At 38.4% G+C, this 21,941-nt stretch overlaps 3 protein-coding genes across 4 annotated transcripts; 1 reads left to right on the top strand and 2 right to left on the bottom strand.

The window, feature by feature from the left end:
• Window positions 1-104: 104 nt before the first annotated feature.
• Window positions 105-7,829, bottom strand: reep1 (receptor accessory protein 1). The gene is made up of 8 exons (XM_054614248.1): window positions 7,707-7,829; window positions 6,092-6,164; window positions 5,917-5,993; window positions 5,645-5,765; window positions 5,150-5,263; window positions 4,746-4,908; window positions 2,845-3,107; window positions 105-1,973 (listed from the first exon to the last, which is right to left on the bottom strand). Exons 1-8 carry the CDS (start codon window positions 7,736-7,738, stop codon window positions 1,902-1,904), a joined length of 915 nt encoding a protein of 304 aa, XP_054470223.1. The 5' UTR covers window positions 7,739-7,829; the 3' UTR covers window positions 105-1,901.
• Window positions 7,830-8,577: 748 nt separating this feature from the next.
• chmp3 (charged multivesicular body protein 3) lies at window positions 8,578-12,032 on the bottom strand. Its single transcript, XM_054613994.1, has 6 exons — window positions 11,868-12,032; window positions 11,252-11,312; window positions 10,649-10,828; window positions 10,380-10,501; window positions 10,117-10,231; window positions 8,578-9,983 (listed from the first exon to the last, which is right to left on the bottom strand). The coding sequence occupies exons 1-6, from the start codon at window positions 11,910-11,912 to the stop codon at window positions 9,844-9,846; spliced, it is 663 nt and encodes a 220-aa protein (XP_054469969.1). The 5' UTR covers window positions 11,913-12,032; the 3' UTR covers window positions 8,578-9,843.
• A 2,516-nt stretch (window positions 12,033-14,548) lies between these two features.
• On the top strand, window positions 14,549-21,217 carry hspa4l (heat shock protein 4 like). Of its 2 annotated transcripts, none has more exons than XM_054613818.1 (19): window positions 14,549-14,691; window positions 15,668-15,725; window positions 15,880-16,020; window positions 16,232-16,354; window positions 16,442-16,541; window positions 16,776-16,909; window positions 16,996-17,240; window positions 17,334-17,410; window positions 17,508-17,659; window positions 17,798-17,904; window positions 18,106-18,239; window positions 18,495-18,691; window positions 18,869-18,943; window positions 19,275-19,418; window positions 19,704-19,829; window positions 19,927-20,034; window positions 20,211-20,330; window positions 20,649-20,810; window positions 20,900-21,217. In XM_054613818.1, exons 1-19 carry the CDS (start codon window positions 14,585-14,587, stop codon window positions 21,086-21,088), a joined length of 2,499 nt encoding a protein of 832 aa, XP_054469793.1. In that variant the 5' UTR covers window positions 14,549-14,584; the 3' UTR covers window positions 21,089-21,217. The 2 variants fall into 2 exon arrangements, with proteins under 2 accessions (XP_054469793.1, XP_054469792.1); XM_054613817.1 differs by having other exon boundaries at window positions 14,585-14,691; window positions 19,278-19,418.
• Window positions 21,218-21,941: the final 724 nt, after the last annotated feature.

The following is a 21,941-nucleotide window of genomic DNA, read 5'->3' as shown; positions in this document are numbered from 1 at the left end:
AAGTGGCGTCTCCTCTTGAATAAATTCAAAGTGGTTAATTTATTAGTAAATAAGACATTATTCATATATATGTATAGCCAACATGTTTGTATAGTTGTTACATTTCATATTCTTTCTACAAAGCAACCAAAAATGACAAAAAAATATTGTTTACCAGCAAGGCATCTTAACAAAATCATTTAAGAAATCAAATGTTCATACAAATTAATACCAAACATCATGCAATGATGAGTTTATCACTCCACGCACAAGTATACAAATCTGCTACTTAGCATGTTTTGTTTTTTTCCCTCTGGTTTACTTTGCAAGGATTTTAATAGAAGGAAATCACCTGCAGCACTAACACTTATACAACTCACATTGAAGCACATAATCTGATTTTTCCTTTTTATTTTTTTTTCACCATTTATCCATTAATAGGACATTTTGTGTGCATAACAAGTGTATCTACAACATCAGAGTGAATGACGTGTAAACAGAGCAGTTGTACCTGAGAAGCTTTTGTTTCAAACTTCAAACCACCCTAAAGATACAGATATGATGATGAAAACTATGAATCTGAAGCAGACGTCCAACACACTGATACTTTGTGTTAAATGTTGCTATGATTCAGGCTCAGTGAATTAAGTACATTATGAAAACAAAGTATATCACTGTGATATTAACCTAAATGCAAGTTTGTTAACCTGCAAAGAAATAAAGTCAGTCCTAAAAAATAAGCAATGTAGAAGGTAAGATTATTGGGTTTAGTGTTGCTCAGTTAACAGCAGAACACTACACAGTGATTTCAAACATGGAAAAGAACCATGTTAATATACAGTAAATAAATACTCATGTTATATCATATTTCTGCTACAGCTGAGAGTGACTTATTCCTAATTGGCCTTAAATGGCCAAACAAATTGTCAATCAAATGACAAAATGTGCAGACAAACTGAATAGTAGATTGTCTAAAACGGTCTGCTTTACCGAGGAAACCTCTTGGAGTAGTGATTTCATTTTATCGGTGAGGCAAATGCTATTACTTGTTACAAAGTAATTATTTATTTAACACAGAAGAAATAAGCATAGTGATAAACTTATTTGTGATGATTTTCAGCCACTATTTTGTTGTAATTTTTGGCCATTTCAGAGTATTGAGGGCAGTAATTTTATATTCTAAACATAGTGCAAAATGATTGTTTAATGTGAACATAGTTGTGTTAGAAATACTTATATCATGTGTGGAGACATTTTGTATTTTGATGTCTTTCTTTAAGGCTTTAATAGAGAGGTAAATGACAGAATATTGTCTGCCACTGCCGACTGACTTTTCATTATTACAAAGGTAGGTTGTCTCATCTCGGAATAGGTTTTTGGATGATTCCTGGATACCTTAATGAAATAATTAATCAGTGCAGAAGTCAGCTGGTCACAGATGTTTCTTGATATTGAATGGGGTAAAAACAGCCTTTTCTTTTGATCATTGGCTTTTAACACATTCTCTAAGAGTGATGTCACTCTTAATGCCTGCTAATTTTTCAGTGACAGTACATTCTTTTAAATAAACAGCGTACTAATAACTGGGAAGACACACATGCAATTGTCTACCCAAACCTGAAATATAAAAACAATCAAATCAGAAAGATGAAGTACACACAAACTTTACATAAATACATATAAAATAACCCACAAACTCAAAATGTCTATCAGCATGGAGCCCATTCATTCATTTGAACTATCGCAATGTCACAAACGTCATTCTTTTTAAATCATGAGCCATATACTAGATATAGAGGGGTCATTATAGGTCACTTTGGTAATACCTTATTCCAAAGCAAGGCTGCTTTAGTCATGTAGCTTTTGGCCATTATGTATTTTTACTTCTTGCAGCAAAGGCAGCTGGAGTCTTTAGGACAGTTTCACATGGCTTCATTGTTCGAAGAAAGAGCACTCCTGGATCTTGTGAGAGGCCTTAAGACTCTAAGAGGAGGCTAGAAGGGAGTATAAAAGCAAAGATTAGCAAGAGAGCTACAACGAGTTGCACAATATTTAAAGGATGCTGGCATTATTTTGTATTTTTCTTATAGTCAACAAATCCCAAAGTAAGATCAAAACAAACAATGTGTTTGTTTGACTTTCTGGCCTCCACACCCCGTCTGTGAATGAACTGTCTCAGTCCATAGCACACTGATTCCTACTAAAGACATGCATCTTTAAAAGCAGGTTCACAGGTATTTATTTTCATTAAAAAACAACTTCATATACATACATGAAGTTTGAGTCCATAGCACATTGGAATAAGCTATATCAGTATTCAGCTACATAGAAAATACTTAGTAGGATCAAGTTGTTTTTTTCATGGGATTTGTTGACTATAAGAAAAATCTAAATATTACCGTTATCCTTAAAACAGCGCTGCTTCAATCAGCATCACTGTGTCAAAGAAACTGATATTAGATGTTGAAATGTATTAATGAATACAGATAAATTCCGGGGACTGATTATGCATCATTTCCATAAATATAGAAGTTACTGTCAGGGTTGAAATACACTGGAAGGCAATCCATGTCAATATGTCAACCATTCCCAAACAAGTGAGCAACTGCAATCATGCAAGAGAAAGTCACACATTCATTTGAACTAAACAGTTATTCCACTAAGATCTCAATGGATGGTTCAGCTTCATCAGTGCAGGAATCCTATTGGCAGCCAGACTCTGTACAGTTGCAGAAGTACTGAACCATGATGATTTATTTAGCTACACAGCAGCAGAAATTAGTGAATCGGTGAGTAAATCACGACTCTCAAGGGGCAGTTAGAATCAGGCAGCAGCTGAGCAGCCACGTTGACGAGGCAGTATACCTCAGGAGCCTTCCTCTTAGACAGCCTGAGCTGGGGAGAGCTTGATGCTGCCTGCACTCCTTTCCCCACCTCCTCAGGCTGCTCCGGAGCTGGAGGAGAGGGGGTTGGAGAGGGTGTGGAAGGTGGGGAGGACTGGGGTGTCAGTGAGGGCGTAATAGTGGTGGATTCAGACTCAGAAGGGGAAATGGTCTGGGACAGCAACCCCTTGGAGTCCCAATGGTCCAAACCCAACATCTCATACTCAGTCATGTCAAAATCCTGTCCTGTGCCATGAAGAAATGTGGATGGAAGGGATGAATAACTTGTCTCTTGTCTATTCAATTGAAAGCAATATATTTAGTGTAAATGCTAAAGAGTAGCATGTGATTTTGGTCAGCAGGGATTATGAAAGCTCATATCAAAATGAGCATAGGCCAAATAGGAAGTTATTTTAAGCCGGGGCCTATTTATTGCAGCACAAAGAAGCCCAACAAGCGTGTTATCTTTTTAGTATCTGCAGAATTATGTCCACTCAGGACAATTTCTATGTCATGTTATGCAATGACAGCGGAAAGTCAAAACATATATTTAACAATATTGTTTGAAATAAGTTTAAAAATGTCACAGAAGTTTGAAGGGACAATTTTTGTAATATTACATATTGTCAACAAATCCTTTGAAAATACCAAAACCAACACTGAAATGATCCTTATAGCTTATCTTGTATAGGATAGTTGTACAAAAACTATATATATATATATATATATATATATATATATATATAAAACACATTTGAGAGCCAAGCTGTTGCACCTTTGAGTGACATGTTCCTTCATTACAATGAACATGGACACTATGGTTTATTTTGAGTCAATCCCACATACACAATCCTTCTGCCATAAATACTCTCTATAGCACCAAAATATGTATTAATCCGCTGCTGAAAATACTCCCCAATAAATTACATTGTTACACCCGTTTAAGCATGTCTCCTAAAAACTACAGTGGTAAGCTGTTTTAGGAAATTACTGAGCATTTAAAAAATGTAATTAAATGTATGACCTGCTTTTGATTTACATGTTCAGTGGGGACCAGTGGGCTTGAGAGACAAACAAAAACATGGCTAGTTAATGGGATTTGTTGACAATAATAAATATAGAATAGCACCAAACCTATCCTTTACATTTGAGGGGAATACATAATGGTTAATGCTCAAACAGATTGTCCACATTGATGAGTGGTCAAGGTTAGGATAGCATGTTGGTCAGGGAATAGGAAGCACATAGGAAGTGCATGTGCAGAACGGGGAAAGCATCCTTCCAGACCATTCATTCTAGCATCATCCATCCATAATTAAGTAGACATAAAAGAAAGCAGATGTTAATAATATCCTCAGATATTATCAAAGATAATATTATTCCCTATTGATGTCCCTATTGATAAAAAATAGTTAGTTGTGCCTTAACCTTGCAAATATTTCAGTCCACTGGAAGCAGTTGTGTCTAAATGTTAAGTCTACATTTTTTGAACAAAGCAATAATTATCAGACAAAAAGCAAGACGCCCCATCTAGATTAAAACAAACAGCAACTGTTTCCACATGATGTCAAACTAGGAACAAATCCCCCCAGCTACATGTGAGTTTTATCACAGGGTGCCTGACCTGCTCCAAACAGGAAGACAGGACTAAAGTTGGGGGCCACTCAGGGAAGCAGAGGTTCTAAACAAAATCTGCCATCTTGAACGAGCTTGAACAGGAAGCTAGAAATCTAAAAGATAATCTGTTTTACACAAACAAACCAGGCACTGCCATTGCATTATAATGGAGCCATTGTGGTTAATATTCTCAACACTACAACAGAGTTGGAATATGAACATAAAACGCTGGGCTTTTCTGTGCTGGTCAGAGAAATGTCTGCTCACCCTTGTTGCAGCTCTCCGACTTGCTGCGTGTCACAGTCCTGGTCCTTTGCTGTGCTGCTGCAGGCTGCGTGGTACCAGGGCCGGTGTTAACGGGGTCAGACTGATAGGAAGACAGATCCTGCATGCTGAAACTCCTCAGTCTGTCTGACAGGACCCCTTGGCTCTAGAACAGATAACACCAGATTATAGTGTCAGCAGCCATGTCTGACAGTTACAGCATATACCATCTTTAGGGATATACATTATTCAATACAAACATAATAGGCTACTTTAAAAACAAACCCTCTAAGCCTACTTTATTATGTGAATAGCAAACAACATGACAGGCTTGATACTTTTACATACAATGGCCTTCTACTGTACCCCCATGTCAATAGAAAACAAATACCCAAAGTCTGCATTACCTTTGTTGCAGCCAGAACTGCTGCTGTGGCAGCAACATTCAGCCCCTTTCTCCCAAAATGCACCAGTGTGTCATAGCTTTTGTCCTTTGCTTGGCAGATATACTCATCAATGTCCTGAAACCAGAAAAAAAAAAATCACATGAACATTGTGTTTCTCTTTATCGTTATCATCATGTCACATTTCTTATTTGCAATAATAATCTTCATCAACTCGCTAATGTGTTTCCTGACTCAGACGTAGAGGAAAAAGGAAAAGAGAAAGGGAGGAACACCATGACACTTCCTCTCTCCTGACCTGCAAACACATCTGTAACAGTAAAGTGGAAAACTGAATTGGCACAATGGCACTTTTGTTCTCTAGACAGTTGCAAATCTCAAATTCTATTAGTTAAAAAACCACGGGAACTAACTTGTGAGTGAATATTTTCCCAAAAGCCTTTCCTTGAACTGCATCAGCGGAGGAAAAGGAAGGTACAACAAAGGAAGTGTTTTCACCTTTTCTTTTGAGGAGAGCGTGGGATGAACAAACTTCCTGTATAGCACACTGGAGCCTTTAGTGTAAGGGGACAGCAGCCACACCACAAAGGCTATCTTCAGTTCATAGTAGAAAGGAATCCTGCAATAAAGACACAAAATGATGGAGCCACTGGTACAATAAAGCATTATAAAAAAACATGGTTTACATGTCAGTGACAAAACAATGTATGTAATATTTAAAAAGAGGCATTATATTTAATAATTTGCATTAAATATCTGAAATCACTTACCAACAAAGAAACATGTCTGTAAACACCTCCACAGCAGTGAAGAGGGCAAATATTATCCAGTACATCATCCATTTCACCTGAAATGTATCAAAGCAGTGGAAGATAGTTAAATTACCTACACGCCACACCTTACCTGATATCATCTCATAACTAAAATTGAAAATAATTTACTCACATATTCTTTCACATCTTTTGACTTCACAGCTTTATAGGAGGAGTAAGCCGGGTATAGTGTCCCGAAGACGAGTCTAGAAGACAGAAAATGTGCCCGTCAAATCCAGAAAAAAATGATTTAACAATACAGTCCAACAGGTATTTCAAATGTGCATAAAAAAAACAACAACATACAAATCCAGACATTTTAAATGTTATAAATATTGGTTAAGCACAATAAAGGCTATTATGGCAGATATTTCAAATTAGGCTCTTTTAAAATACCATGTAAAGTATATGGAAATAGTTTTCCTGTTTGAAAGATATATATTTATGCAATACATTGTTATCCATGAGCATAAGGTGCTGCAGCCTACATAACTTAACTAAAGGACAGGTTGTTGTCAGATGAGATCAGAGTAAAACCGAAAAGATGCAACAGCTTTTCCCTTCCAGAAAGAAGCTTTTGAATGCAAAGTTAGATTGTGCCCTGGCTGATTTGTCGAAACAATCTGTCCAGGTGCTTAACTTCAAGACATGAGGTAAAAAATAGCCTCCATGTTTTTTTTCTTCCTTTTCTTTAAATTTATTTTCGTGTAGACACCTGTGCTGCAGGGTGACCCGACAGAGACAGGGTCTTGTTGAAGTGCTACATCCAGGCAACAGCTGTGAGGCCGACCCGATCAAATTACTGACCCACATCATGTTGCACCTCTCCGGCCTAACTGTGCTCTAACGGAGTTAAGAAACACAAGGACGCTAAAAATAAACAGATCATCCGTGGGAGACGCAACTAAGCATTATCGTTGGAGATTGGGCCCAAAAGTGACCCACAGTAACACGTGGTGAACACCCAGGACTGAAGCAGTTATCTGTAACGAGATCTTGTAATCTAAATTTAATTGGCTCACTATTTTGAGGTTGGGCCTGCTGTTGGTATACTCCACACGGGCTGCAATGGCGCTGATTCATACTTTGAGCAGGTAAAAATAACCTCAACTTAAATTTCATCCTATTGTTATATCATTCAAAATAAGCTGTAAGAGTATATATCTGCAAATATGCATACATTTCACATTACATGAACAACTTGCATTGTAACCTGAGTAGGCTGACCCATCCCTTTTGTTTTGTTTTTTCCAATATGGGACATCAACAGAGAATATAGCTCCTGTTGTGCAGTCACCTCGCCGATCCCTGACATTTAGCCTTCTGCCAGTGAAAGACGTCTCTGATTTCTGGATCTGACTCATATCAATTATTTCATGGATGACAATGGATTATACAGCAAATCACGTCACCTCTTTGTCAGTAATTAAAAGGGCAGCTGATAAACACAAAGAGTGTCAGGCTGCTGAGCCCTGATCAGACACACAGGCCTTGCTCAGCATTCCTGCTACTGAAATGGCAAAGTACAATCCTGTGGAATTTGGACTGTTTTTTTAAGCAAAAAAAATAATAATCATTTACCCCTCACACACTGACGTCTGACTCTGATTACATATGTGCGGGGGCTGCTCATATAGCACCGTCAATGAGCGGCTCAAATACTCGCAATAAACTAGAGAACCACAATTTAATATTAATCTTCTTTATGACCGAGCATATGGGATAAAATGATAAAATAAATGACTTACACCACAAGTCTAGAGATGATCCAGGAGACCATTGCGCTGGAGAGACGACAGGACGCGCTGTCTGCGGGGAGGAGTTTCCTCCAGATGACAGGCGCGTCCAGGCGGCAACGTGATGCGGATCAACAGCAGACCCTAACTTATACCCATAGATGGCAGTGTTGCATTGCACAGGTACTCAGCATGGCTGGTGGGTAAAGGGGACGCTGCCTGGCCTAACAAGTGGCTTTAGATGTGATATGATTGTATGCATTACATGATTGGCTTGGAGGCTAATATGTTCTGTTGTATTTATACATATGCATTACGTAGGTAGGATTACTCCCTGAAACACAAGGGACGTCTTCAGATTGACTGATCAGACCGACAGTCCAACAACCCAAATTATTCACTTGTGAAAAAAGAAAAACAGCAAATCCTTAGACTAGATAAGCTGGCACCAGAGAATACAAGCTGTTGTTGCTTGATGACTGAAATTATTGATTGATAATCAAATAAGTTAGCCCATTCATGTCCTGTCAATTGACTAATCTGTGAATCAACTGATTGTTTCAGCGCTACATGTCACAATATAGCCTAATAATATTTACTAGAATATTACAGCTCTTAATTGGGAAGACCTGCTCCATTAGAGCTACATCACCTTTGTCCAGCCTCTGACCTACACCCTGAAGCCAGAGAACAGAGGCAAGGTTTTGTTAAAGTACAACAAAAGCGGCTGAGGGAGTGCTGATACTAGTTGAAATCTAATCCTTTTGTCCATTTTGAAGACAAGAAATGGCTTAAAAATAATGAAACCCAAAATGCTTTATGTTTAATGGCCTTTAAAAAAAAACAAAAAACTTTACATATTAATATAATGTAGTATTACTGCCATTGTTTGACAGGTTAAATATAAAAAAAGGCCAGGGATTAATTATTTGACATAGTTTGCATATCCATTTCCAGAACTTTGATATTGCTAGACTGTTATCGCTGAACAGCAAAATTGTAGAAAAACAGCAATCTCAGTTATTTTACTCTTGCCGGTTCAGTTTGTTTTCAGAACTGCTGAGCAAGCAGTTTTATCTACCATACAGGTTTTTGTGTCAACAGAATTAGATTTTCTGTGCAGTTCAGTTTCTGACCAGTTGAGTGTGCTGTTGCAAACCAGCAGGTTCAGATTTCCAAAAGCTTCTGATTAGATTAAGCCAAGCATTAAGTGTTTATTTTTACGTTGAAGGGCTAAATGCACTGTAAGTTATTGCTAAAAGCAGAAAAAGGTGTAATACAGTTTGCTTATTGGCAACCTTTGATCTTAAAAGTTTATTACCTTATTTCTTCCCCGATTCACATAGAAAAATCAGACGCACAATACTTCCACATTACATAGTTTCTGCACTAACTAACCCTTCAATTTCCTCTGCATCTTCCTGCTGAGAAAAACCTCAATCGTGATACAAAGTCAAACATTTAACGAGCTAAATGTTAATGCAAAGAAAATGGGTTAGGGTAGTATGCATGCATTTTTCTGATGACTGCACTCAACGTGTATGACCACATATAGAATAGATACATATTGACTGTACAGACTATGAAAGGAGAAATCCACCCACCATCTCTAGTGTCTCAGATAATGTAGGCTAGTTAACAGTAAACAGAACAACTGTTGGTTACAAAATGTATCCGAAACAGATTAGAACAACTGCTAGTGATCAAGGGTGTGATTTAAGTGCAGGGTGGTTATTTAATCGCTTGTTTGGATCATAAATACCCAAGTACGTCCATCACCAGTCCATAACTTAGGACAGAAGATATGATGAAGCACTATAGGCACAGCAGGCTTTTCATACTTACATTATATACACTTTCAAAAACCTTCTGTTTGACTTTGGATAATAAAGACTTACCTAGGGTTGCCCCTGATAATAAAAGACAAAAAACAAAAACACCTTCTATCCGAGTAGACCAAAAGTTCAATAAAAAAACGTTTTAAAGACATTAACTGTCGTAGCACAAAGTTAACCCCAAATGATTATGTGAAATAATAATTATAATATGAAGCTTGGAGGATGCTTAGCACTGTAAACCCAGCAGCAGAATTGTCTCTGTCCTTCTTGAAGTGACCAGACTGACTTTGACAGAACAGTGGCAGTTCACCTTAGCTCCTCAGAGCTGCCAATCTTGACTGCATTGCTTCAATGTCCTCTTCTGACTCATCCTCTGAGGCTGCAGCAGCTGCAGCAGGCTGTAATTCAGGCAGGGCGTCTGTGACTTTGCTAGGCGCTTTGCCAAGTGCACCTAAAAAAGCAAATGGAACCATGAAACAGAGCATTCAGTATTATTCATTTGTAGTGTAATTTAATGTGATTCAGACTGAAATTATTCAACGTAATAATGTATTGCAATGATTTAGTTAAACAAATTTCTTCACCTGCTGTGATCTCAAAGAGGATCTTGTCAACTTCCTCCTCCGCTGCTTCCTCCATCTCCTCTCCATCTTCCATGCTCTCAAATGTGTCTTCCAGCATTTCCTCAATAATGCCAGCCTGAAAGATGAATATGTATACACAATGCCATGGCTTAGTAACATGTTCTTGTAAAGTTTTGTTAGAAGGTGATCGGAGTAAGCCACAGCGTTCCATTCACTCGATTGTAATTAAATTGTGTACATTCGTGTTGGACACTGCTGCTAACCTTCATCATTTCCTTTGATAGTTCCATCATGTTGGCCTGGATCTCTGGGATTTTGATGAGGTTCTGCATCGCTTTCATCACCTCCGTACTCTTCTGCAGGGACCCGGCTACACGAGCTACAGCTAGAAATATACAAAAAACATTTCCTTCACTAACAGTACATAGCAGAACATTAAGTTCTACGATGCATCAGCAAACTGAATTGTAGATATAATGATGTAAAATATACACCTGTCAAATCACACCGGTTTATTTACTCCCAAACTCACCAAGCTGATTCTTCATGCTGAGTTGCACAGAGTTCATTTGGGCTTTAGAAGCGTAAAGTTTTGTGACAGCTCTTTTTGAATGAATCATTTCCTTTGCGAGCACCACACACACATCCCTCTGGCCCCTTTTGGCAGCATCTTTGATGGATCTTTTAACTTTTTCTTCTTCCCTTTGAATATCTGAAAGAAAAGGGCATGCCATTATATACAACACAAAAACTAATAACATATTTTTAGGTCATTGCATGTAGTGGACAATGAAATTATTCAATAACACAAATTTACCATTTTAAGGAGTAATTGCCTCTAGTGTCATTTATACTTTTCTAATATAATTATTCTATTTGACATTGTTCAGGCTAATAAGCCAATGAGATAAGTCTGTTGTTGTCAGTTCAAATCAACGTGTGTGAAGATTTTTTTTAAAGCAAATTCTCCCTATTTAGCCTCAAGACATTCCAACTGAAACTAATGTGACCATCTCCTCCATCTATTTTCATATAGTTTGAAAATACAGACTAATCATTAAACGACATTATACATGTAAAAAATAAACATTTTAAAAAAAAAAAATGTTTAGTGTCAAATGTGACTGTCTCTTACCTCGAATCTGTCTGTCAATCACTCTCATCTCCTTCCTGATTTTTTGAGACCACTCATTCACCTGAAAGTACACATTGTATTTACAAACTGTGTTAACAATGCCAGATAAAGTTTGTAAAACCCTCTTCAGCATGGCGTTACGTGTAATACTAGTACTTTACATCAGGGAGTTATACATTACAACAGATCCCGGTGTCAGCCACGCTGACAGTATTTGTTTACATTGAGGCGACTGACAGCTAACGAGCTTTAGCTTGGATGCTAACTAGCTTTAGCTTGGATGCTAACTAGCTTTAGCTTGGATGCTAACGAGCTTTAGCTTGGATGCTAACGAGCTTTAGCTTGGATGCTAACTAGCCAGCTCTTAGGACAGAGTTGTTGTTACTGCGGCACATACACACACGTATAACGATAAGGCACACGTGATCTGGGTTGACTCTGGGTACTATTTCAGGGACTGTCAGCCTTCTTCAAACGAGACTAGCATCAGGTTTCCAGTTAGCATGAAGTAGCAACAGACTGTGGGAGTAGGCGGAGGTAGCCTGACAGCTAGCGGGGCTGTTACTGCGGACAACAGCCCCGCAGACAGCCCCGCTCCTCCGCAGAATGAACTCACCTGCTCCTTTGGTGATTTATCTGGTGTTCTGCCGAAGAGACCCATTTTGACTGCGAAGTTAAATGCCAAGCTAACCCAGTTGGCTAACAGTAGCTAGCTAGCTCAGCTCGTTGGAACAGTACTTCCTGTTCTAGCGCGCAGGTCGCTCGGGCTGAGTACGAATATGAAGGAAGGTTGAGTCCAGATGGTCCTCACCGAGGAAACGAGTGTTCTAGGGAGTGTGACGTCTCACCAGACACACCACCAACGCAAGGATGTGTTTGTAGTGAAGCCATCTAAATATGAAAATACTTTTACATAAAATAATTCAACAGTTAGTTGTATCTTAGTTGTATCTGTATCTCTATCTTTATTTTGTTGTATAGTATGTGTATTTATTGTCTGTGTCTGTGTAGTTGTATAGTATGTGTATTTATTGTCTGTGTAGTTGTATAGTATGTGTATTTATTGTCTGTGTAGTTGTATAGTATGTGTATTTATTGTCTGTGTAGTTGTATAGTATGTGTATTTATTGTCTGTGTAGTTGTTGTATAGTATGTGTATTTATTGTCTGTGTAGTTGTATAGTATGTGTATTTATTGTCTGTGTAGTTGTATAGTATGTGTATTTATTGTCTGTGTCTGTGTAGTTGTATAGTATGTGTATTTATTGTCTGTGTCTGTATTGTCTGTGTCTGTGTATTGTATGTGTATTTATTGTCTGTGTAGTTGTATAGTATGTGTATTTATTGTCTGTGTCTGTGTAGTTGTATAGTATGTGTATTTATTGTCTGTGTAGTTGTATAGTATGTGTATTTATTGTCTGTGTAGTTGTATAGTATGTGTATTTATTGTCTGTGTAGTTGTATAGTATGTATTTATGTCTGTGTGTTTTAGTATAGTATGTGTATTTATTGTCTGTGTCTGTGTAGTTGAGCTGCTGCAACACTTGAATTTCCCCCATGGGGATCAATAAAGGAATATAATAAGTATCACCAGTCATAACTTTACTAAGTCAAAATGTACAAATCTGTAATTACATTCTGACTCAGGAATTAAAATTTCAGATATGTCAATTAACATTAAAATGCTGGTTCCAAATTGATGTTATTGATAATTGAATAATATATCTTATATAGTAATACATTCCAAAGAGGCAAGAAGCCTATGCTTTTCATAGTTAAAGTATTATTTTGCTAATATTACATTAGTTTTTATCTGTACATATAATATTTCAGTTATTGTGGATTTTTTACTGTTTTTTATTGCTTATTTATAATACTTGTTTTTTTATTTCATTTTATTTTTATCTTGTCTTTCTTTTACTATGTCTCTTGTGTGCACTTTACCCTATGCTGCTGTAATCCTGCAAATTTCCCCGCTGCGGGACTAATAAAGGATTATCTTATTTTATCTTATCTTATCTTATTACATTACATTACAGTCATTTAGCAGACGCTTTCATCCAAATCGATATATCAGCTTATGTCATGTTAAAAAAAACCACAAAAATATACAAAGAAAATAATTTAATTAAATAGTCATGCACTTAAAGAATAAACAGATAAACCGTGTTAAAGAGATATTCAGTGATGCAGGGCACCAGCCCAGGATGATGCTGATTTATTTGGCATATTCTTTCCATATATTAGTTACTACATATTATACATAGATGAACTACACATTATATATCCAGACCACACCTGTGTCACCGGTAGGGGAGTTTCCCCGTCAGACAGACAGATTGCTATGGAGGACGAAAAATGAAATAAGTATGATAAATAAATAAATAAATGCATAAATAATTGTATAAATAAATACAGGAATAAATAAATAAGTGCTTAAATAAATACAGTAATAAATAAATGCTTAAATAAATACGGAAATAAATAAATACAATTATAAATAAATAAGTAAATGCTAAAATAAATATGGAAATGAATACATTAATCTATAGATAAATAAATAGAAGTTAATAATCAAACAGGACATAAATAAATACATATCCTACATTTATTTATACATTTCTTTTCACTTACATTTATTAATTTATTTATTCATTTCTGTATTTATACATTTATTTATGCATTTATTAATTTATTTTTACATTTATATAAGCATTTACTATTTTTTTTAATTATTCCTGTATTTATTTATACATACAATTATTTATGCATTCATTTAAGCATTTATTTATACTTATGCCATTTTTCGTCCTCCATAGATTGCAGGCTCTAGATATATGTAAAGCTTATTTCACAGATGTACCTGTAATGTCAGATTACACTGAGAGTAAACGTCGCTGTGCTGCCGCTGCTGCTCCTGCTGGCTGTGACGTATCCAAGGAGTTCTAGATTTTTCTGTAAGCGATTGCTCTCTCCACCAATCACATAAGGGCAATGGGTGTAGCGCAGCCAATCACAGACGCGCGGGGGCGGGCCCGAGAGAATCCTCCAGCCGGAGCCAGAGCCGCTGTGTGATGCGAGGGCCGCCTAGGAGAGGGAGAATCACCGCTCCCTGGGATTACTCTGAATGAGTTTGCTATAAACAGACCGACTTACATAACAGCTAGTAATTCAGTTAGTACTCCCTCAGAGTTTTTCTTTTCCCCAGAAAAGAGGACACGCTTAATTACAATTCGCCATTGTATTTAACAGTGAATATTTATTTCCCCTCATAATTGGCAGGTGCGTCGACGCGGAGGATAATTTACAAGAGGTGTTTTTTAGAGCGCTCATTATGTCGGTGGTAGGTATTGATGTGGGTTACCAAAATTGTTACATCGGTGTGGCCAGGAGCGGCGGCATTGAAACCATTGCCAACGAGTACAGTGACAGATGCACACCGTGAGTATAAATATTGACAGTCGTCATCACCGTGAAATGCGGTCAAACCGGGGACGCACCGGCTGAGCGGTGATGGAGCACAGGCAGCGGGGTTGGTGGTGGGGGTGATGCGGCCTCGATTGATTTGTTCACCATCACAATGAGTGTCTGAAATGACACTTTGCAAACAAACAGTTGACATGTCTCCTGATAATCAGCACCTCCAAATGGACTGAGATAAGTAACTAAAAGAAAACAGGATGTTATCTAGATTATAACGCATGTTAATGTGTCAGTGCTCTAGGCTGTAAAGTAAAATAAATAGGTTATAGTGCTCCTATAAGGGAATGCCATCAACCTGCATCCTCCTCAAGGGTCTCTACAAGGACCAGCCCTTAAATATAATTAATGGTGTATACTGTTTTATTTATCGAAGTATAATGAATGAACTAATCTTACAATACTTAAAAAAAACGTCCATGTAGGTTTCTGACTCTGAGGGACGCAGCAGGATAACTGGAGCACATTTGCTGCCGCATCCTGCGAACAGGGATGTGCAGCTGGAAAATGAGGATGAGCATTGCACCTTTAAGTGAATGGGGATATTTTTGTGGCAAGGTGAAACTAGGGAGTGACTTGTCACTGTCAGCCAGAGAGAAATGGATCCCTAAACCTTGTATGAATAGACACATTTATTTTTGTGAGTAAAGACAATGGTCTGCAGTTTGTCTGTTATATGAGTTGGGGAGGTAATATTTTTTTTTTTACAGGATGAGCTTACTTTTGAAGGTGAACTGTTCTGTCTCACTGCCCTAGTTTGTGGTTCTTCCTCAGACTCCCTTGGGAAATTTCCTAAATCGTAATCTCTCAGCACTCGACATTTGATTCTGTCTGCGACAGTCAGTCAATTAGAGTTCTGCCTGTCTGCCACATTTGGTAACAGCATTATTTCTGCTGTAGCGTTCCTAATTTGCTGATGCACTTGTCTTCCATCAAGGGCTTGTGTATCTTTGGCCTCCAAAAATCGCATGATTGGAAATGCAGCCAAGAGTCAAGTGAGTTCATCCATGGCAGTTTGTCTAATTTCTGTAATAAATGCAACATTACACTGAAATGATTAGACACATTGTAAAAGTTGTGTTATTGATTATGAGTTTATAATCTTTACAATTCACATTTACAAAAAATACTATGTGTGTCTTCTTTTAGATTACAACAAACTTCAAAAATACAGTCCATGGATTCAAGAAGTTCCACGGCAGAGCATTTGATGACCCATATGTCCAAGCGGAAAAACCCAAACTGCCTTACAGCTTACATAAACTGCCCAATGGAAACACTGGAATTAAGGTGACGTACTGTACTGCCTTTCTCTTTTACCCTGACCATTTTCTGCACACCTGCGTTTTTCAAATTCTACCATGGTGCTAATAACTGAATGGGATGCTCATATGTTTTATTTGTAAGTAACCTCCAAACCACTTATTGGCTGTATGCTCAATATGCCTTACCTTCTAGCCTTTAATTGGCCTTGGAGGTCCTAATTGTATCATGTTTGCAGGTACGTTATCTGGAGGAGGACAAAGTGTTCACAGTGGAGCAGATCACAGGGATGCTGCTTAACAAGCTGAAGGAGACGTCAGAGAGCGCGCTAAAGAAGCCAGTGGTGGACTGTGTCGTCTCTGTGAGTGAGGAACACATTACAGAAGACCATTATTTTAATTCAAACAGTGGTTCAATGATAAATACTGAGGTGTGCTTTGTTTTACAGGTCCCAAGTTTCTTCACAGATGCTGAAAGGCGATCAGTGTTTGATGCAACTCAAATAGCAGGGCTGAACTGCTTACGGCTCATTAATGACACCACTGCAGGTCAGTGCTCTTGGCATAATTGATCACAGTGACATTTTTTGAATGGTTGCAAAGGACCAAAGTGGAAAGACATTTAGTTTGCGTGTCCAGCTTTGTGAGTTTCACTCATCCTTGCTAAGTTTATATGTAGATGCACACTGAACTCTTGCAAGACAATAGTAAAAAAAGAAACTCCACCAACAGTGGAATTTCTTGCCTTTAATATTTGTGTTTCATTCTGATTTGGATTCACAGTGGCTTTGGCCTACGGGATCTACAAGCAGGACCTTCCTACTCCGGAAGAGAGGCCAAGAAATGTGATATTTGTTGACATGGGACATTCATCGTTCCAGGTCTCCATCGCTGCTTTCAACAAAGGCAAACTCAAGGTGAGCCTTTCGCCTTTTTTCCACCTCAATTCATGCCTACACCTGCAGCTTTAAATCCCAACTCAGCATGGATTCTGCTCTGTCAGGTCCTCGCCACTGCATTTGACCAGTACCTTGGTGGGCGCAATTTTGACGAGGCGCTGGTTGATTACTTCTGCGAGGAGTTTAAGAGCAAGTACAAATTAAATGTGAGGGAGAACCCAAGGGCTCTGCTGCGGCTGCACCAGGAGTGTGAGAAACTGAAGAAGCTAATGAGTGCCAACTCCTCCGACCTGCCTCTGAACATAGAGTGCTTCATGAATGACATTGATGTTTCCGGCAGGATGAACAGGTACAACTTTTACGTTTTACTCCTTAATTGTGCATCTATGTTGTGGAAATCTAGCATTATAAATAATTATTCTACTTAATTTGTAACCCATAGGGGCCAGTTTGAAGACATGAGTGCTCAATACCTGATGAGAGTAGAGATGCCACTGAAAGCAGTCCTTGAACAATCAAGTATGTGCCTCAAATTTGGTTGAATTTATGAGGGTATATTGCTTGAATACTGTATATAATAAGAATCTACTCAGTCCCGTGTGTGTTTTGTGGACAGAGCTGAGTCGGGATGATATCTACGCAGTGGAGATAGTTGGAGGAGCCACGAGAATCCCGGCTGTCAAAGAGAGAATTGCCAAGTTCTTTGGCAAAGACATCAGCACCACGTTGAATGCAGACGAAGCTGTGGCCAGAGGCTGTGCACTTCAGGTGGGACTCGTCTCTCAACACTAACAGATAGTGTTTTCTAGTTGTGATGCACTGAACAAATGAGCTGTAGCTCGTCAAATATAATGCAGTAAACGTGCATTTAATTTTGTGGTGTGTGTGTCATTTGTTTCGGTGTAGTGTGCAATTTTGTCTCCAGCATTTAAGGTGCGTGAATTTTCCATCACCGACGTGGTTCCGTTTCCTATTACTCTTCGCTGGAAAACACCAACAGAGGATGGATTGGGGTATGAACATTTTAACCTTATCTTAATTAACAATGTTTGGCATTAACAATATACATAAAACAAGCCATTATATTTCTCCTTAGCCTTTTCTCTATTTGGTAAATCAAGCTTGGTCAGCTAGTTTGAAGATGCAGTATTTGCTGACTGGGTTTCAACAACCTGACTGGGCTTTTTTTCCACCTTACTGCATTTTTGTCACAGAGAGTGTGAGGTGTTCAGCAAGAACCACGCTGCTCCATTTTCCAAAGTGATCACCTTTCACAAGAAGGAGCCCTTTGACCTTGAAGCCTTCTACAGCTGCCCTCAAGAGCTCCCCTACCCAGACCACAGGATAGGTAACTCTGCTCATTCTGCCCTCTCAAAGCCAGTCCTAACTGCCAGTTACCCAGTTTTTATGGGTAGCCCGTTTGTGGCTGAGTCCTAATGAGTCAGCCAAACAAATGTGTGTGTGGTGGGAGGGAGGGGGGGCTACTCTCAGTACTCTCAGGTGGGATATCAGTTTGCAACGTCAGTTTCTTAAGGGAATATGTTGTGGGCGTTTAATTGAACCTCTTTAACAAACGATTCATATTGTTCCCATCTGCCTACAGGATGCTTTTCGGTACAGAATGTCGTTCCCCAGCCAGATGGAGACAGCTCTAAAGTGAAGGTCAAAGTGCGTGTTAACGTCCATGGCATCTTCAGTGTGTCCAGTGCCTCTCTGATTGAGAAGCAGAAAGGGGAGGGAGAGGACATGCAAATCGACTCGGAGCCAATGGTGCAGAATGAAGGCAGGGCAGAGGACCAGGTGAGATGTTTTTGCCACATTTTCTTTGGTGCAATTAAGTAAATATGTATGACTTAGACATTTGTCTAATGTACAGTAACTGTTTATATTGCTTTTTAATTATAACTCAAATATGAAATACTTTATTTATATCTAATCTGAGTTTGATGAAATAGCTCAATGTGTGTTGTGTCTCAGACCAAAATGCAGGTGGACCAGGAAGGCCAAAGCCAGGGGGACCAGCAGAACGACGACAGCAGTTCCAGCAGTAAGGTCAGCTGGACTACGTTTAATTTAGGAATATGCAGACATTTTTTAAAGCCAATGCCAGTATCCTCTGTTAATATGCAAATATGATTCAGACACAGATTTTGTTGGTCCACAACAAATTTAGCCTTTCAGACATGACTATATTGAGATAATGAAGATTTGACTGTGGTATTAAGTAACACTTCATAGAAACATGACAAAAAACGGTGGAAAGAAATTCAAATTCTAAGATACTGAATATATGTAAACAGTGCATATTGACGCACTATAACAACTGTAGAATGACAAAAGAAGTTATGAATGGTCTTAAGTGATTTCTGGTTTCTCAATCCAGGAGGGGGCGTCTGGGGAGAAGCCGGACCCAGCAGCAGGAGGAAGCAAACCCAAAGTCAAAGTGAAGAGTATGGATCTTCCCATCGTGGCCAACAACATTCGACAACTCGACAGTAAAGTCCTCAACGACTTTGTGGAGTATGAGGTGAGTGCTCCTGCTGGCCTTTGGGAAAGCCGAGTCATGGCCTGATTGAAATGCTGTTTACCAACGCACTAATGGATGGAGTGGAATTAAACCCAATACGTGCTTGAATAGTGCTGTTCTCGATCTGTTGTGGTCCCGGATTGTTCCTTGACCATGTTAGATCTGTTCATCAACTCAACTTGGACATGACATTTTATGATCTTATTAGTCAGATAGCATTATATTTAAGGCATTGCTACTATTGTTTTTCTGTCCTGTAACATTGTTTGTGTTTTTACCTCACAGCATCAGATGATTATCCAGGACAAATTGGTGAAAGAGATGAATGATGCTAAAAATGCTGTTGAGGAGTATGTATACGATCTGCGGGACAAACTCTGTGGGATCTATGAAAAGTATATCACTGAGGATGTGAGTGCTGCTTTCTAACATATTTCTGATGTACCAAGCAAGTTTTCTACTTCTCTATTTACTTAAAAGCGGTTTCATGTTTGGCCATTACCAACAGGACAGTAACCGGCTAACACTGATGCTGGAGGACACAGCGAACTGGCTGTATGAGGATGGAGAGGACCAACCCAAACACGTCTATGAGGAGAAGCTGGATGCACTCAAGGTTTGTTTATTTCTTTTTTATACATTTTTTCAATTTCAGAGGGGATTTTATCTAACTTCAAGAAAAAGCTGTATCAACCTACTGTGCTCTACTGAGGCTAAGTGGTATTGGAAAGTTTTTAGGATATTAAACAGAGAATATTCTGCAATATTTACATTGATTGTGTTATTTTCTAGAGGTTGGGTCAACCCATTCAGGATCGGCACAGAGAGCACATGGACAGGCCAAGGGCTTTTGAAGAGCTGGGAAAGAAAATGCAACTCTACATCAAGTTTGTGGATTCCTATAAACAGAAGGTACATCATTTTGATTGAAGGAATGAATGCATTTACACATAATCTTTAATAGTTGAATAATAATAGTTTTCTTTAATTTGTTGGTTTTGTAAAGTTCTTTACAAGTTTTTTAATCAACCAGGTCTGACAATATGCCAGTGCATTTGCAATGTGTTTTATATGGGTGGTATTTAACACACAGGTCTGCACATACCTTCTAAAATTGTTGTGTCAAATTAATGTTATTTTTTAGTTTGGTTTAAGTGACACCCACTGAAATTCTTTTTTTGATTTGTAGATGTAACTTAAGTAATCTTCTTGTCACAAATTCTCCCCTAGGATGAGCGATACCTGCATTTGAGTGCAGAGGAAGTGAGCACTGTGGAGAGGTGTGTGAATGAAAGCATGGTTTGGATGAACAGCAGGATGAACGCACAGAGTAAACTTGGTATTACTCAAGACCCTATTGTTAAAGTAGCAGACATCATTGCCAAAATACAGGTATGTGAATGACTATTTAAGATTTAATTATTGATTTAATTAGAAGTGAGTTTCTTTTTCCAACACATTATATGCTTCTTACTCACCAGGAACTGGAGGATGTATGTATTCCAGTGATCAACAGGCCAAAACCCACGGTGGAGGAGGCCCCTGAAGTGAATGACCAAAACAGTGGAGCTCATAATGGCCCTGCAGCAAAGCAAGCAGCAGAAGGAAAGGGAGATACAAAGGGAAGCCAGCAGACAAAGCCTGGCACGAAAGAGATGGAGGTGGACTGAGATGTGTGAGAAGCAAACTCTTCAATCATCCCGCATCAACCACAACTGACCATTTAGACAGTAGAAACATCAATACCTGGGACCATTTCTCAACCGTCACCAATCACTTCTATGGATTAGTTTTTTTGTGCCCCCCATTGGACTTAACCTTTTGAGGTTTTTGTTTTTATCCTTATGTGTGACAATGATGTGCTCTCTTAAGATTTGACATACCTAATAAATGAAAGAATGATGCAATAGATTAAACTCTGATTCTGACGTTAAACTGTTTCCTCTGAACCACACAGGAAGGTGCCCTTTGTGTTTGCATTCCATGTGTCTCATAAGCGTCCAGTATCTGCAGTAAAAATCCTTTTAACTCTACATAGTTCTTTCCAAATAACTGCTATTGCGCAACTATTAATTTGTATACAATGATACAAATTATATATATTTGTATTTAATGAGTTTAAAATGATTTTCAATGTAGAAACTGTAAATACCATTTTAGTAAATAAAAGCAGCCAGCGTATATAATATATGTACATAAAGAATATTCCTAGTTCATGGCGATGCTTTATACTCCAAATCTCTGTAGTGAGTGATTGGTTGCCTATTTCCTCATTGTTTTCTTGCATTTTTCCACACTTAAATCAAGGGATTTAAAGATGGCAATAATAAATACATTTGTCTGTAAGACAAGATTTCTTTAGTCTGAAATTTGATTTCCTGCAATGGCACCTGAAAGTAATTAGCCAAATCCCTACTGTGCTTGTGTCTGAGTGAAGACCTGGGATGAGATCATGAGAGATCAGAAATGTAGGAAGATACTACTACGACTACTCCTAATACTACAACTCTACTACTACTATTA

The sequence above is a fragment of the Anoplopoma fimbria genome, chromosome 15 (assembly GCF_027596085.1).
Source record: "Anoplopoma fimbria isolate UVic2021 breed Golden Eagle Sablefish chromosome 15, Afim_UVic_2022, whole genome shotgun sequence".
Classification (NCBI taxonomy): Eukaryota; Metazoa; Chordata; class Actinopteri; order Perciformes; family Anoplopomatidae; genus Anoplopoma; species Anoplopoma fimbria.
The sequence above is the reverse complement of the archived record's forward strand: the minus strand, read 5'-3'. Positions and strand labels throughout refer to the sequence as shown.